The 18174-nt window shown below is 37.6% G+C and overlaps 1 protein-coding gene across 6 annotated transcripts in view; it reads right to left on the bottom strand.

Annotated features, from left to right (window-relative positions):
* sdk1a (sidekick cell adhesion molecule 1a) overlaps window positions 1-18174 on the bottom strand; it is a 342555-nt gene that overhangs the window by 86805 nt on the left and 237576 nt on the right. For all 6 annotated transcript variants that reach the window (XM_058771492.1, XM_058771493.1, XM_058771494.1 and 3 more), the window contains 7 exons: window positions 16853-16936; window positions 13947-14141; window positions 8661-8777; window positions 7298-7465; window positions 5683-5785; window positions 5235-5408; window positions 2154-2290 (listed from right to left, as the gene is read on the bottom strand). In XM_058771492.1, coding sequence (XP_058627475.1) covers window positions 2154-2290; window positions 5235-5408; window positions 5683-5785; window positions 7298-7465; window positions 8661-8777; window positions 13947-14141; window positions 16853-16936 — 978 coding nt within the window. The remainder of the gene's footprint in view (window positions 1-2153; window positions 2291-5234; window positions 5409-5682; window positions 5786-7297; window positions 7466-8660; window positions 8778-13946; window positions 14142-16852; window positions 16937-18174) is intronic.

Below are 18174 nucleotides of genomic sequence, written 5' to 3'. Positions count from 1 at the left end.
CTGTTAAGTGTAATCATTTCTGGAAATGTTATTAATGAAAGTAATTATACAGTGTTATCAAACCTTGTATTCTGTCTTCTAAAGACACATGGTGGCATATATAAAATTACACAATTTGCATAATCAAGCATAATCACATGATACTTGTCAAGTTTTTTTTTACACAAATTATTCATCCACTCATAATTACATAACATGCTTGAGTCTGGACTCCTCACAGCATTCAGGCTGGCCATTATTACTTAATGGCACTTAATGACCAGCCCATGTAGCTTCAGAAATTATACAACAGACTCCAAACAACATTTGCAATGAGTTGAAGTTTAGATCAAAAGCAATTAAAATGATCCTTTAATGAATAAACATCTCCTGATTCAAAACATAAGAGCTACTCATTGCTTTATGTTTCAGATCTTCTTAATGAGGAAGAAAATTACAGATTGCACCTAAAATCAGTGTTTTTGAGGGCAAAAAATTTTTTGGCAGAGAGAGCAGGTTTTTCTCACTTTCTCTGAAAGGTGTCTCTAATGGGACTTCCCAGCCATATTACACCCTGCACCAGTAATCTTCACCTCCACTCCAACACATTCCTCTCTGTCCTCTTCCAGCCCTGCAAGATCAATCTACTTGGGTGGGTTTTTTTCTTGGTTCTGTAATACCACAGGCTTTTACACCACTGGGCAAAACTAGCTGAGATCAACTCACATATGTAGCATGCACTGTAGATACAGAGCAGCTGCGCGCTTGCTCTGAACATTTAGATGCATTATGGGTAGATGTGAATGAGGCACTGAGATCAGTAGATTCTTTAGCACTGCCAGTTCGGCTCTATTACTGAGTGGGATTCAATTAAAAATTGTGCCACTGAGCAAATGGCTATACAGTGACCCCAAGAAGTATTTGCACATCTTATTCACTCTTAAAATTATTTGATTTCAGAGCTGTATCACTTTTTCTAAGCCACTTTTGACTCAAATGTCTTTTAATCAAGTGGTGTCAAGGTGATTTTTATTGAATGTAAGGAGCTGAATTCAGAATAAAACATCTGCATACTACTCATACTATTTCTGCCACTTAAGTGCATCAGTGGGGCTCTGGAAATAAAAATCCCATTAATTTTCTCTATAGGAGAACTTATTTTTAACAACAATTTAAAATGAACCTCTAAAGACAGACCTATTGCGAGCAATGAGGTTGTTAATCGATGGTAAATGCTTTTTTTATTTTTTAAACAATAGTGTTTAAATATATAGTTTAACAACAGAATTTCTGGTGGAAAAAAATTACCCATGATTTTGCAGAGAAATTGCCACCAAACAGAGAATTGAGAGAAGCAAATCATGCCAAAAGAACTCTTTAGCGTCCACCCACTTCTATGAAGCGCTGTGAATGACGTAATCGAGTTAGTCTCCCTATGCTCGCAAAAAATGTAAATATTTGTGTTTAATATATGCAGATTTTGCGGTAAATGTGTAAAAATTGACATGTATTCACACACACACACACACATATATATATATGAAGAGTTCAGATGCAAAAGCCTCTAAATGCCGTCTGAAATTTTCTTCTAAAATGACCATTTTTATCAGGCTCCTATATTTATGTTCAGTTATTTTACTTTAACTGCATAGAAAAGGACCTATACATTGCCATTAGAGTAAAATTACTGAACCTAAACATAGCAGCCTGATAAAAATGCTCATTTTAGATTAAAATTTCAGATGGCACTTAGAGGCTTTTGCATCTGAACTCTTCATATATATATATATATATATATATATATATATATAGATATAGATAGATAGATATAGATATATTAAACAGTCTTTTATCTTTGTATTTTGGTCCAAAGTTTGTATATGATTCACATCACAGCTGGTTGGTTTGGTTCATGGCTTATAACTCTTTCATTTTTAGATTTTTTCCCTAAATCCCTATGGGAAGACTTACTGGAAAAAAATTCAAGGGTTGCTACGACTAGGGTTCTGTTCCCAATTCAACCTTAGTTCCTCTCAAATTCAGACAGGTGTCCTAGCAAAGTGTAGATCATCACCTTAACCACTGTTTGACAACAAAAATGTAAAACCTAACAAACCTATTTTGTTAAGTTTTCATATATTCCTATACAATAAACACCACTTGGTTTATCTTACTGTTCTCTGAAAGCTCCACCACATAATGCAGCAGGGGGCTGTTTCCATCAAAGGGTCTCATCCAGGACAGATCCACGCTGCGGCTGTCGTTGGCATTCAGGCTGGCCTGTAGGTTTCGAGGCGAGTGTGGCAGCTCTCTGAGGACAGAAAACAGCAAATACTCAAAATAAGGGCTGTTTCGCACTTCTCACATAAGCGCTGTATAAACACAGCTAACATATAGGCTCTATACAGAAAGTGATGTAATTTTGCGGTTACTAAACGTACTAGTTACTAGATTTCTTGCCAGATGGAAATCAAACACAGAGAATTACAGAAGCGCTACAAGGCACTTTCATTGTGGTTTGGGTATGTTGACAATCATCTATGGGACTGTCTCTCCCAGTAGGCCTCCTTGGCCCATTTTCAGATCTCACATATTCACTACTACTGCCAGCTCCTCCATGTTCAAAAAGACTCCAAATTCAGCCCGAATCTCACAGCCAATTGAAGGCAAGCATCCATTTGGGTTTGTCTTGATTTTCTTCTTTACACTCGCTTTTTTATTTTATTGATTACTTTATTAATCATTTCTGGGGAGGATAGGCTTCCTGCTGAGACCAAGCACCGAGCACCGAGCACCAACAGTTGCACTTGGAAAGTTTGTTTTCTCCTCTAAATTAAACCCATGGAGAACCGCAACGCTTAAGATTTCATCCCTTTTCTCTTCTTTCTGCCTAAGAAAGAAGATTATGCCGTTTCTACAAAATGCACATTTTGTTAAGACAATGTTAACAAAATGTTAAAAAGCAGTGATTTCACTATAATGAATAAGACATCTCTAGAAAATAGCTCTAATAAAAAAAATGTAATTAAGAATAAAAACATTCTCTAAAACAAGTCTTTTTTGGGTGAACTATTCTAAGTCTTGCTTTTCATGTAAATGTATATTGTAATAAGGACGTTTGTCCATCAAGATATCGTCCTTCACAGGTATTATTATAAGTATTATAGATACAATTTTTGCATTTTTAACATAGAAATAAGACTAAACTGGCAAAAAAAATAAGAAAAAGACCTCAGAACTAATGATTTGTTCAGATTGTTGGATCATCAGTGTTTAGTTATAATGGCATGGGCTGTGATCGCTGAAGGTGGAAAAAGACAACTTCACATGGGTGACTTCAGCCACTGGGGAAAGTCCTCCTGACAAAATGCCCGATTCCACACAACCATCTGATACCACCACGGCATCTTCTCCAGTTTAATGAGGAGCCAGAAAACCCACAAACAGATAATGAGTCTTAGTTCCACACAACATTAGCCTCATGAAATCTGCATAAAGTACACACACCCGCTGGTTACTGCCGTCTTCCAGCGGTTTATTTCTGGAGAGCTTCTGAGGGGATTTTATTCCCTCATCATATTGTGATACAGAGTCATAAGCAAAGGCTTTAGGTGTTAAAATGTTTACGCTGCCAAGATTTGGCTTTTATTTCGGGTTTAAGGATTCGACTGGCAGACACGGATCAGAAATAGAGTTTCAAATAGCAGGGATGAAGAAATCTACCCACTCAAGAGACTGGTCGAAAGGTCAAAAGCTTTTTAGGAGATGGTCAGGACATTTTTTCTGGATGGACAGTTAAAAAAGCACACATAAATACTTTAAAAACTAGGATCTGAAAGTCAGGGTTTAAAGGCAAAGAACAGAGGAAAAACTTCTTTTGATTAAATAAATGCTTTTAAAAGTTACAATTAGCGGGCCGTTGATGAATATGAAAATTGCGTATAAGCAGTTGGAGTCCAGATGGAAAGGTTACGCTGAAAAAGGTTACTGAGGAAAGGTCAGTCTACACGCTCCTGCTGAGAGCAGCAATCCACTCAGATAGTGTATGCAGATGCTGCAGTGGGTGAGCAAACAGAACGAGGAAGAAAGCTAAAGAAAGCAAGCATACAGTGTAATGACAGTACAATATAAAAGGGAGCTTTTTGTACTGACAAATCATATAGCAGGACACTAAACTACATGTACACAAAATGCAAAGCTCCATTCAGTGTGTTCTGTGTTCACATAGAGCCATGTCTCAGGCAACGCGCAAGCACTGAATTGAGTTTCTTTCCGCTTCTCTTTGCGCTTGAATGGACAAATACATACAAAGGTATGTCAAAATGCCGTCTTGTTGGTGAGAATCTTCGAAAACAATTTGTTATGTCTTAAGTAAATGTAAACAGTTGAGAAAGTAACCGGATGTGCATCAGTATATTGGATCCGTGCATGGTGTCTTAAAGTGACTGCTCCTAATATACCAACTGCTGTCTTAATGTTAATTTAAAAAATAAATAAATAAAAGAAAAAGAAAATCTCTCACCGCTCTTGACTGAACAAACAACTTTTGTAGCTTTAACAATGAAAAAAATGCAATGTTATTTTACTTTTGATCATTTAATTTCTGTGCTTGAACACCTAGAACACCTAAAAACCTAAAGCAATGTTTAATTTGTATCTTTGTTCATTTGTTCTTATTTACTGACTTTTCACTTGTCTTTAATACTGTTTGAGCTTGATATTTGTAAGTAGTTTTTGCTATGGTATCAAAATAGGAATCATGAATTGTAAAAAATGAACTGGTATCTTAAATGTGGTGTCATATAAGCTTATTTATTAGAACACAAGAAAACATGGGTGATAGCAACAACTATTACATTGTTCATGGCAGGGCCAGGGAAAATGTTGCCAGCGCAAGTAAAAATAAAAAAAAGTGGGAAAAAAAGACTGAGAATTTAGATTTTTGGGTGGAGTATCCAGGTTTTTTTGTCTGTTCTATTGTCCACCAGGTGGAAATCATATAACACCTCTCCTCAACATCATTCATGTCTATAGCAAGAAACGGTGTGGGATGAGCTACATGACAAAGCTGAATACTTAGGGTTAGAGGTTTTTGAGAGCCAGCATATTTTTCGCTCTTCAGTTCCGTCCTCACACTTCAAAGCCGGCTTGTGAAAAATGATGCGCAATACGCATCTGGAAGGTGACACACATCCATCAGCACAGCGCATTAGTCAGCCTAATGCTCAGAGATGAAGGGAAGCTAAGTCACTCACATGACCTCCAGACGCGCCGCCTTGGAATCGTTGCCGGCCTGAGAGATGACATCACAGGTATAGTCCCCGATGTCCCCGGACCAGGTTTGACTGATGTGCAAGGAGCCCTCCTGCAGGCTGATACGCCCCCCTCTGGTCTGGCTCACTAACTCCTCATCCTTTTTCCACACGTACCTGCCAAGTGAAGGAGACGAGGAGCGGAAGAGAACTCTATCACAGTCAAGCTGACACAGGGGGAGCGCAGGAAACAGCGCTGGCTCATTACGCTGATATCCAGCATATTAGCGCCGAATTAACTGTACAGCACTACGGATCGCGCTTTGAATCAACTTCAAGGCCTGTGGGCTGACACTCTGAATTAACATTACAATCAAACTGAGTGTGGAGCCCTGGGCTCTGATGTTGAGAAGTGAGAAGGAAGCAGCAAGGCTCGTTTGTCATCACTCACCTCACCGCCACGCGCGGGTCGTGGGTGGCGCCGCACTCCAAAATGGCCGTGGTCCCCTTAATGACACGTCTGTCCATGGGAGGGCTGGATATGGACGTGCGACCTTGGAGCAATCACAACACCGTTAATTCTGGACTAGTTCAACATTTCCAAGAACCAAATGACTACGCTTCACTGTTTAGCAGCCTCTTCACACGTCAACAGCCGAGTGCGTTTCCCTCCCGCTGAGACAATGCCAGGACTTTACATGCTCTGATCAGTGTGTAATAACAAGTCTGGGTGCTGTAGATATCACCTTGCGAAGCTGTGCTAAGAAGCTGATTTTCATGGAACAGATTATCAGGCTCTGCTCTGACTTTATTTATTTATTTAGGAAAAGAAGTTTGATGTGAGTTTTACCTTTGTCCAGTCCAGAACCACACATTTAGTCACATAATTTTTCCTGTTCATTTGAAATAAAATTGAATTGATTTGTTTGAATTGATTACTATGAATTTTACTCTTTATTTATCAAACTGATTGACAGATCATTTTTAATGTGATGTTTTAAAGATAATTAGTATATTTAAATGCGCAGTTAAGGCCTGTTCTCACAAACACAAACAATAAAGATTTTAATTTGAATCAATGATTGTTAATGCATCTATTCAAAACCAACACAAACATTTGTATGCCATCAATGTGAAAGATTTTTTTTTGGAGAGATGTTCTATTCTCTTTTTCATCAAAACAAAAACAGCATTGCATTAGGCTTGCTTGTGGACTTATGTAAGTTATATAGCTACATACGGAAGTTTGTTTCTGCCACGAAAAAACAAAACAAAATACGAAATGTAATTGCAACTTTTTATCTCAAAATTCTGACTTTATTTATTTATTTATTATTATTATTATTATCGCAATTCCAAGTTTATGTTTTACAATTGTGAGTTAAAATTTTGCAATCTTGACTTTTTCTCAAAACTGTGACTTTATATATTTTTTTAAGAGATGCCTAATTTTGAGGACAAAAAGATCTGTCTGTATCACAAAATGCATATTTCGTTCAAAAATATTTTGGGATATTACATTTTGTATTCATATTAATGCATGGAATCAAATATGTGACCCTGGACCACAAAACCAGTCATAAGGGTGAATTTTTTTAAAATTGAGATTTATACATCAACTGAAAGCTGAATAAATAAACTTTTCATTTATTAGTTTCCATTTATTATTTGTTAGGATAGGACAATATTTGGGTGCAAAAAAATCTAAATATTGAAAAAAAAAAACGCCTTTAAAGTTGTCCAAAAGAAGTCCTTACACACTCATTTTAATGCAGTCATTCCTTCCTTCATTTATAACTAAACTCAAAATTACAAAATACAAACTTGTAATTGTGAGAAATAAAATAAGTACTGTGAAATAAAAAGAATATGCAGGGACAGAAAGCTCTCGGACTTCATCAAAAATATCTTAATTTGTGTTCCGAAGGTGAACGAAGGTCTTACGGGTTTGGAACGACACGAGGGTGAGTGATTAACGACAAAATTTCAATTTTTGGGTGAACTATCCCTTTAATTTCTTTTATTCTGTGGCAGAAAGATGGGTTTAGATTAAGTGTTTCTCTTACTCCATACGGTGAGGGAGGCGCTGGCGTTGATCGCTCCCTCTGAGTTAGCAGTGTAGCAGGTGTACATCCCCGTGTCCTGCAGCACCACCGGTTGAATCTGCAGACCGCCAGACTCCAGCAGGGTGAAACGTGGAATTTGCACTGAACCGCTGGCAAGAATCTGAGTATCTGATGTGCATACATATGCAAATAAACACACACACACACACACCAGTTAGCTCAACATCTTGCATCTGCTTCCATATAAGGAATTAATAGAACATCACTATGCATGGTGTCGGAGTCCAGGATGATTTTATTACAAGCTTAAAGTTTTCCCAGAGGAAAATCCTCCTGAAACTGCCTGCAGAGCTCTCTACCTTGTTAGGGGCCGCTATTAAATATGCCGCTTCATAATTGGGAATGCTATGGAAACGACTTCATGAATATCGCCAAAACAGTTATAGAATATAATGGACGTTTTTTTTGTTACTCTTGCATGAAATTATCTTTTGTGTTGCCAATCGGCTGCAACAAAGATGTCTTAATGGCTTCTTGTGAAGCACAAAACACACAACCTCATACATCAATTTATGCCTCTGCTGCAGTAACAAAGCGGCGAGGATGCCTGCGATCTGGCTGTAAATAGTAAAATATAGCACTAGTACACATAACATAACAGCAGGTCCGCGATGGACTCATGTTAATACTGACATTACTTCTACTACACTGATGCTCCGTTCCAAAACCTAGCTAACTGAAGGATCTCTGAAGGATCATGTGACTGAAGACTGAACTGAAAAGTTAATTTAAACTGTCCTAATATTTCACACTATTACTATTTTTTCTGTATATAGATAATATGATTGCTGAGCATCAGAGACTTTTATTGAACCCAAACCTTTAAACATTAGTGTATTTTATGCAAAGAAGGCAATCCTAGAAAAGATTCTGATGAACTCAGTAAAAAAATATAAATAATTATAAATAATTAAAATGTTAAATATAAATGAACTTTTGTTTTATTTAGTGCTGAAAAGCATTGACACAAACTGTTCAGTGGCATTGAAAATTTATGATTTGGCTAATATTCAGGTATGCAGCGTGCTTTCATGTCATTCACTTGCCAATCAAACTCAAGTGAACTCAATTGCGAGTCAAGTGTCCCCTACATAGGCAGCATGTGGATTTTCTGCCTATGTAGAAGGCTGCAAATTATATGGATCCAAGACTGAATGGTAAAAATGCTCCAATGTTGGCAGCAGGCAAGAAGGCAACTCTATAGGTTTTGGAACAGAGCTCAGATGTGATTTATGCCTTGTTCGTTAATGAATTACAAATGCTAAAACTGCTCAAATCAAACATCGCTTTGCACTAGCTTTACCTCTCTTCCAGATGATGGCAGGTTTAGGGGCCCCAGATACCTGACAGGTGAACGTGGCCACCGCTCCATCTGTGACAGTAATGTCGACCGGCGCCGCGGTGAAGGCCGGAGTCATACCTGCAAAACACACAGTCACAGTTTTTAATCAGGAAGAGAAAACGCCACATCCGTTCAGTAGCCCTTCATTCACGCTTAATGCAGTCCGCCCACACACCCCACACCCCCACAGGAACACGCAAATTATTACAAGAGGCCAGTAACACCAGCCAGTAAATTGTATTAAAACAATGTTATGTCCATCAAAACACTACTGATGCTTTTTATTGTGATGCGGGACATGTCTGCAAATTTGTGTCTCAAATCGGAGACGGTAAACAACTAGCATGAATCTAATTATACTGTTCTGATTGGGTGCCCAATGTGGCATTGTTGAGTTGCTAGGTCATTTTTAATAGGCAGAGATGTGTAAATGAACAGGTATTTCCATATGGAAAAGTAAAACATACTGCTGTTTGAGAGCAAAAGAGTTTGCATGCATTGTTGAATATGTGCCATATTCATTTGGAACAGTAGAGACAGAAATATAAAACCCATTACAGCTTGCTTTCCAATTGCTTTACATTATTTTTATCACATGAATACTGATGCCACGTTAAGGCTGGGCAGTATAACCAAAATTTTATATTATGCTACAAGTAATTTTTTTTTTTTATCATAGTCACAGTATATAATCACAATCTAGTAATTTTTTTTTCCAGACTGACCAATATTTCTATGACTAATACAGATACAGATTATTGCAACCAAGGCTCATTGGAAAAACTTGCTTCTACCTACAGTCTCCTGGTACATAATTGCACTTGAAATACAGAGTGCTATAAAAGACATAAGTCACGACAAAAAGAGCTCAAAGACTTGTAGAAGCAATCCAAAATGGCCTGGTTGCTTCAGCAAATGCATTTTTACCTCATGTTTGCTTTTCTTTCTTTTTTTTTTAAATTACTGCAATACAGTACATACAACAGCCAATGTAATAACACTGCAACAACCACTGCCAGATTCACATATATCTGTTTTGGATAAAACTGAGCATGCTTTTATTATCGGACATTTAATTTGAAATATTCTGCAAAATGTGCAAGAAGCAACGTAATGCCATTTTGCAAAAAAGAAAAAAAAAGAAAAAGAAAGTTAAATAAACTCTATATCTTTTACTTGCATGTATTATGAAGGTATCTCAGTGCTATCTTTGCTAAAGCACTTGAACTATACATCTTGACACAATGTTCGACCCTGAAAAATCAGAGGTAGTATGACACTGAAAATCAACACTTTCATGCTGCAATGTTTTTTCCGGTGACCCCGTTCACAGGCTCTCTGGGGAGATAAAGGCCTGGTGAGTGATAACATATCTAGGGTTGGGTACCGAATAGTGTTGGGCGATATAGTCATTTTTCATATCGTCATATCTAGTGATCGAACGATATTGATTTTTTATAACCGATACCGATACCAATTATTTGCATGTTTAAGTGCCCGATAACCGATATGCAGAACCGATATTTGTTTACTGTTAGAAAGTAAATAAATGACTGAAAGGAGGAAAAACCAAAGTGAAGTATGGACTTACTTCACTCAGTTATCTTAAAAAAAAAAAAAGGTATTTTATGTTAAATTTAATCTTAATATTTGTTGCAAATTTAATCATATTACAACAATAAAAACATTTTATTTATAAAAAGCATCAGTGGCAACACTGATTTTAACAATAAGCAAAATAAATGTAGAATGTCTCATTTTCAAATGGAGAAAATAAATAAAGGACAGGAGTCATAAGCTGTTTAATAGGCTAAAAAGTGAAGAATAATTCACTGGATAATGTTAATTCCATGAATAATATTCTCTGGAATATTGAAATATAACAAACAAAACATGTGTTTTATTGCATTTCTTAACTGGTATGTTATATCAGAATTATTAATATGTTTTTTTGTCATTCTAGAATCTAGATTATGAAATGCCTGCTGACAGTGCGGTTTATCTATGCATTTACACAGAACTATAGCCTACTCAAATTGCGATCGTTCGCGGAGATAATAAATAATTAATTTCCATAGCGATGTATTTATTTAGATGTTTATTAACGAAATAATGGTTGTATAGTAAATGTTAATATAATTTAGCGTGTTTTAAACAAGTGAATCTTGTTAAGTTACATGCGGTGGCAGTGCTGGAGCATTTCCTGAGCATCAACCGCTGAGTGAACAGCAATATGAAAGCGGCTTCACGAGACTAATGATGAGCAAATACAACAGAGAGAGAATTAAATTCAGTGCTTTTATTTCCAACGTGCGCTCATTCATGGCTGTATTATTTAATTCACGCAAAGTTACATCTTTATTTGGAGAGGACTTGATGGATTAGCCTACGTGACTCCGACTTCACGAGACTAATGATGAGCATAGACAACAGAGAGAGAATTAAATTCAGCACTTTTATTTCCAACATGCGCTCATTCATGGCTACATATTATTTAATTCAGGCAAAAGTCTTTATTGGGACAGACTAATGGATTATCTTACGTGACTTCGTGAGTTCGTCTCTATTTCTTAGAGCCAAACTGTATAAACTGCATATCAGGCATTTATGTAATACATCTAATTTGATGGCTGTTATGTTAAATAAAGTTTACTAACTACAGCAAATCAAGTAGGCTACCTGTGCACACCGTTGTTGTTGTCTCATCTCCCCTCAGACGTGCTGCAATGACGTTCCTGCGCGCAATTCTGCAGATCCTGCGGCGTTTATCGGTGAATCCGATATTACAAAACTGATATCCGATTATGGTAAAATGCTTAAATATCGGGAAAAATATCAGTAAATCTATATATCGGTGGATCTCTAGTCATATCGCCAGCCTGTGAGATCGCCGATACACGATATTATAGTGCATGGGTGGGTGGGGCAAGAGAGAGACTCTCTGTACTTGTCATAGGCTATTTCATAATTATTTGGTGATTTTAAACCACGCGTGCGTGAGAGAGAGAGAGAGTCTGGAAGTACCAATAACCGAAATAATATACTTTCAAACATACTGAAAAACTAACATGTTAAATATAAAAATATTTAAAACAGCTAGTTCATATATTCGGATACAGCAGTTATACATCGCTATTAGGACCGCACGTCCTACTGTGACAAGTTTGCTGCATCGGCGCGGAAGTTATCAGTTTAAAAATCAGTCAAGGTGAAAATTAAAAGTAGATTTATTTTAAAGACCAACAGTTTAAGACCAACAGTTTAACACTAAATATTGGACATAAACAAACACATTAAAGAAAACATTTCCAATGAGGAGGAGAAGCCTAATCCTCATTTGCGCATGTGTGTGAAGTGCGGTGCTGAGGTGAAATAGCGGGGCAATTTGATAATAATAGCCCAATAATAATAGGCCGCCTAATAATAATAATAATAATAATAGTTTTATACATTAATAGGAGAATAAGCCCAATATCGTCTTGACTATCGACAAAGACATCTGCTATCGTCGATATCTCTGACTATCGTCGATACACGATATATCATCTATTGGCACATGTACCGAAACCTGGTACCAATATGGCACCGGTACCTATGTAACCGGTATGTACTAGAACCGAATCAGAACGCAGATTTCGGTGCCATGCCTGAGCGATCGATTTAAATATTTGTCCTTTGTTTCTCCGAAACGGACGTAAGAAGCATCATCACTGTGAAAATAATTTCCAGACTGAGAAAATGCACGTTAACTCAATTCAGAAAGCTCTAATAATACAAGTCCAACAAATCTTTGTAGTAACGCGAGTGTGCTGTTTTCACATTCCGACTTAAAAGCACAACTCGGGATATGAGAGCATCCGAGGAGTGCGTGAATGCAGTAATTACACTTGCTCTAATGGCAGAAGGTAGCCTTCAGCGATTAGCAGTGGATTATAATTTAAATATGCTTAATTATTATGAAAATACCAGAGATGGCTTGAATAACACAGATAAACTATACATTGTCGTAGTTGAGTGTTTATTTATTTTAGCATTCAAAACGTTTATATCTTCTGTTTACTCAGTTCCTTTGTCCATATCCCTGCCTGGAGCTTCATGAGTTCCGCTACTTCTGTGATATGTGGAATTTCTGGCGTCCAGTATGAATGAAAAAGACATCATGTGTTTAGTGCTAATGGCCAATCCAATTATTATTATTTTTTTTATAAGTATCGGTTCAGGCACCGTTCAGGCATGGTTTAGGCACCGGTACCGTTTTAAAAGTATCGATTTGGCACCGGTATTGAAAAAAAACCCAAACGACACCCAACCGTATACATATCACACTAGCATTCATCCACTGTACTTATCCTTGATCATTTTAGCATGAAACAGATCTATACAGGAATAATAAAGCCAGCAGAAGAACTAACACAGCTTTGATTGAACCGCCGCTCAATGAGCGAGTCTAGATATGCACAATCAATATGCAAGACAGAAGAAACCAAATTCCATGTGAGATCGTCAGCCATTCAGAGCTGAAGTGAGCGAGTGCATTTTTTAATAACTTAAAACTTTCTTTTAGGCTTGAAATGAATTGCTTATCTTTATTAAAGGGTCCTTATTCTACGTTTTCCTTTCTTTTTTTTTTACTTTAAAAAGTTCAGCTTAACAGTGAGGGTTTTGTGCTCTAAAACAGTATGTGTTTTATTTTTATGTTTTGAACATACCCTGAAGACTGTAAAACGTTTCCTTTTAAACAAAATATTGCTCTTTTTAATGACCAAGCTTCATTCCCAAAAATGGCCTGTACAAGCACAGACAATTGGATGATTCAAGGGTCAATACAGCTGGAAGTTAAAATCATTACGGCAATCTACATGCAGCAAATATGGGCTGTGGTAATTATCTGTGAGATGAGAGTGCTCTTCTGAGGGGGTCTTAATGTCCTCATGTACAGATCAGGGCAGTGCCCTGACAAACACTACGATGTAATCAACTCCAGACAGGCCTCTCCACGGGGAGCCGTTGTGTCTCTTATGCAAAGGAGTGAGAATCACACAATCATAGATTAGGAACAACACATCTGTCACGCCAGGAGACTGCTGTACAACGGCTGAGAGAAGGTACACTTTGCAGCTGGCCACATCTAATACCCTTGACAATGTCTCGATTGTTTGTGTGTCAATAATTACTAGCATCGAGTCTGGAAAGCGTGTGATAAAGAATGCATGATGCCCCGCAGGCCGGCCTCGGGGTCAGACTCACTCGTGACGTCCAGGTAAGTGTGGACCTGAGCCTCTCCGGCCGAGTTCCTGGCGAAGCACTGAAAGATTCCGGCATCGCTGGGCTGTAGCTTCCTGACCTGAAGCCCCATGCTGGAGATGACCTTGTAGCGAGGGTTGTTGAGTTTACTGAGGGGCACGGCATTCTTATACCACTCCAGCTTTGGCATGGGCACCCCTGTGAATTAAAAGCACAACATGATAGGTCATTATGATGGTCAGATGAAGGTAGGAATTGAACAACTAGGTACAGATTTTTTAATAAAATTTTAAATGAAACTTGGAAATGAAATGAAATAAAAATAAAATAAAAAATATAATATAATAAATAATAAATAACATTTTAAATGCTTTTTTATTTTTTTAAAAGGTCAGAAAGTTATATAAATATAAATATAAATTACGTATAAATACATTATATATATATATATATATATATATATAGTACACACACATATATATATATATATATATATATATATATATATATATATATATATATAAATTTAAAGTTAAAAATAAAGTCAAAAGCCAATAAATATTTTCACATTATGGCTTATCACTGACAAAGACAGACATGTCCATTTCAAGATGAATTTAGGAATCACAACATAATAACGTACAATATAAACAATGGATATCCATTTTGAGATTTACTAAAGATGTTTGACAGGATAACTACATTTTAACAGTACAATTTAAAAATAATCTCAGTGTAAAAATAGAGGAATTTAGTATTAAATAACAAATATTCAATACCTACTAAAACCGACCGACAGACAGAAAGACATACAGACCGTCCGACCGACAGATAGACAGACAGACAGACCGTCCAACAGATAGACAGATAGATAGATAGATAGACAGACTGACTGACAGACAGACCGACAGACAGATAGATACAGTAGATAGACAGACTGATCGACAGACAGACAGACAGACAGACAGACAGACAGATAGACCGACAGATAGATAGACCGACCAACAGACAAACGGATTAGATAGACAGACAGACAGACCGACTGACAGACAAACAGATTAGATAGATAGACAGACAGACAGACAGACCGAACGACCGACTGACAGACAAACAGATTAGATAGATAGACAGACAGACAGACAGACCGAACGACCGACTGACAGACAAACAGATTAGATAGATAGATAGACAGACAGACAGACAGACAGACAAACAGGGGTGCGTTTCCCAAAAACAACTATGGTCGCAAGTTCCGTCGTTACCAATAGAGTTCAATGGAACTAACGACCATAGTTAGCTAACGATGCTTTTGGGAAACGCACCCCAGATTAGATAGATAGATAGACATCCAGACAGACAGACCGACCGACAGACAGACAAACAGATTAGATAGATAGACAGACAGATAGATACATGGATTGATAGATAGATAGATAGATAGATATAACTAATCGAATCCAAAGCTAAGCTAATCGCTAAAGCCACCTAGTATTGCTGGTCTATTGTCTGAGGCATTAAATAGGCATTACTACATTAAATAGGCTTCCCAGGTTCAGTGAATCCAGTTTGCCAAAGTGAAATTACACTACGTGTATCCCCATTCTTGTTTTTGGAAGCTCTGTGGTATGAAGCCACATGCACCGCACTGGTCTAAACACTCTATTATACACACACTCATAGGTCTAATTTTGAAAATGCTGGCTGCACCCTTTCTAGGATATAAAAAAGATGAAGTGTCAAGTGGAAATGAGATGATCTGAGGCCTTAAGCCTCCAAACAGATTCGGCTAGCACGCTTCTAAGAATATTCCAGCAACTTGGAAAAGCGCACTCTCGGGGGGGATGATTTAAGTAACAGCTGAAAGAGCTAACAGAGAAAATCATCACTCGCTGTGGCTCTCGTCTGCATCAAGAGAAGGCCACCAGATTGTATTATTCAAACTCATTTAGCGCTCTTCGCCTGTGGTTAACAGCTGTATCAAGCTCCACTCGGCAGCAAACAGCCGCAGACTTTGCCGTGCAAATTTTCCGAGACGTATCAAAAGAGCGAGGGGCTCTGGGCATGTGTTATAGTCTTTTCCTTGATCCTCGAGAGCTGAAGACTTCTGATTCTGCTCTGGAGAGATATAACTTCTCAAAACAAAAGGATTCCTTTCAATCCAGCCACATAAAAAAGTGAGAACGGTCCCAGAAGCAGCACATAAGAGAGGTAATGGATTGATTCCACTTTCCACTCTTGAGGATACGGCGGGGTGACTTGCTTGTTTTTATTTCTCACAGCCCATCTGATGCTTAGGGATCATTTTTACCCTTCGCTGAAATTGCAGCTGAGCCGAGCCTGAACCTCAACGGACAAATATCATAAGTACGGTTATAACAGTTGGGCCGACTTTCCATTCCAGCACTATTAGAAAGCTAGAGAATATTTCTGGCAGAAAACCAATACCATTTCATCGCCCATTTTTCCACTCTATAATGATAATGGTTTAAGCCCCTTCCCATCAACACCTCATATCTCACAGTTAATCGTAAACTCTTCACCATTCGTACGAAAGGCCGCCATCTGTCTTCCACGAAGGGACGCTGACATCCTGATTTTATAAATCACCCCCAAACAGAGCAGGGCACAGCCCTCGGGGTTGGTTAATAGACCCGCACGGCGCTCCTGGAACTTTATACACGACGGTAGGTGGCAGCGCAAAGAATGCGATGTGAAAATTGCTATAAATACTTTTATGTAACTAAGCTTACCGACTACAAAAGCTCTGAGCGCTCAATGAAGCGCTTGGATCAGAAGGGAGTTGAAGTGTATTGTATGTCTATTGTGTGTAAAGCATATTGCAGAGTATACTTATAAATCTCGAATCAATCCAGCCCCCTCGGTTTAAGTCCCGCACGTAAAACACTCACCTCGAGCTTGGCACTGGATATCCACGCTTTTCTCCACCTCTCCCATCATCTTTCTCCTGGGCTCAGCGGTGAAATAGGGTGCCTCTGCAAAAAGCAAATAAGCTTATTTGAGAACACAGTGACATTTCTCAACTGAATACAAAAGAATGACGTTTTTCGAGGTATTGAAATTCATAAACGGCTTCAGAAATAATCGAATGATTCCATCAGACAAATTCAATGTATTTTCTTAAAAACTGTATTTTCATTGAGCGCAGATAGGCGTGGGACAAATTTATTCCCTTTTCTGTAGCAACTGAACGTTTACTGGAGCAAAAGTAATGAATTCATAAACACTGTCAAAATTGAAATGCTCGGCTTGTGGGCTTAATATGGTCACGTGTCTTCGGCAGTCAGACATGTGGAAGCGTCCCATTAAGACTGAGAGCACTGGTGGGCATGTTTCGTTCGCTCACCTAATGCACAATGTCCTCTACTGTAATGTTTGGACTTCCTGCAGAGGCACAGATGGCCACTGAGACTTCACTTTCTCACAATACTGCAGTCTTACGTTATAGATTTCATGCTTATAAAACATCTGTTGTGAGGAAAATCTGCCACTGATTATGTTCACATTATACTGTAAACAGATCTGCATGAATGCTGTTTTGTTTTAAAGGAACGGTTCATCCCAAAAATACAATTCTGACAATGATTTATTTATCTCCATACTGTTACAAGTCTTTTGTAGAAAATTGAAGGAAATATTAGGCAAAATGTTCACACTGCACTTCTACACATGTAGTCCATATGACTTCCAAGTCATGTAAATTCATATCACTCCCAAACAAATTGTACTTTTAGGGGTACTACAGCTTGTCACTGGGGCAGTATCCCTTAAAGGGACGTTTTTGTACCCTATTTACCTCTGAAAGGTTCATAGAAGTAGCTTAAGGATACATATTACTACTCCATGGTACTAATACACACCTTTTAGGATTAAATAAGGTACAAAGTTGTCCCTTCTAGGGTTCTGTCTCAATGAAAAGCTGGATTCATTTGTTAATGTTAAAGTACATATTAATTTAAGTCACTACAGTCAAAACCATTGTATTTTTTTTTTTTTTTTAGGCACTGGTCAATTTTTAGATTTTGGACTATTGCTTTCATAACTTGTCGCCTTTCAGGAATGAAAACATTCAAATTACGCATAAGTCTTTATTTTTTTTTATCATACTTTATCTATTTACATCTTTACATTTCAATTACAAGTCTTTAAAAAGTTTTCTCAAAATTAGATTTTTTTTTTTCTGTTCCAAAAATATCAACTTGACAATAGCAAT

Source organism: Onychostoma macrolepis, chromosome 03 (assembly GCF_012432095.1).
Source record: "Onychostoma macrolepis isolate SWU-2019 chromosome 03, ASM1243209v1, whole genome shotgun sequence".
In the NCBI taxonomy this organism is placed as follows: Eukaryota; Metazoa; Chordata; class Actinopteri; order Cypriniformes; family Cyprinidae; genus Onychostoma; species Onychostoma macrolepis.
The sequence above is the reverse complement of the archived record's forward strand: the minus strand, read 5'-3'. Positions and strand labels throughout refer to the sequence as shown.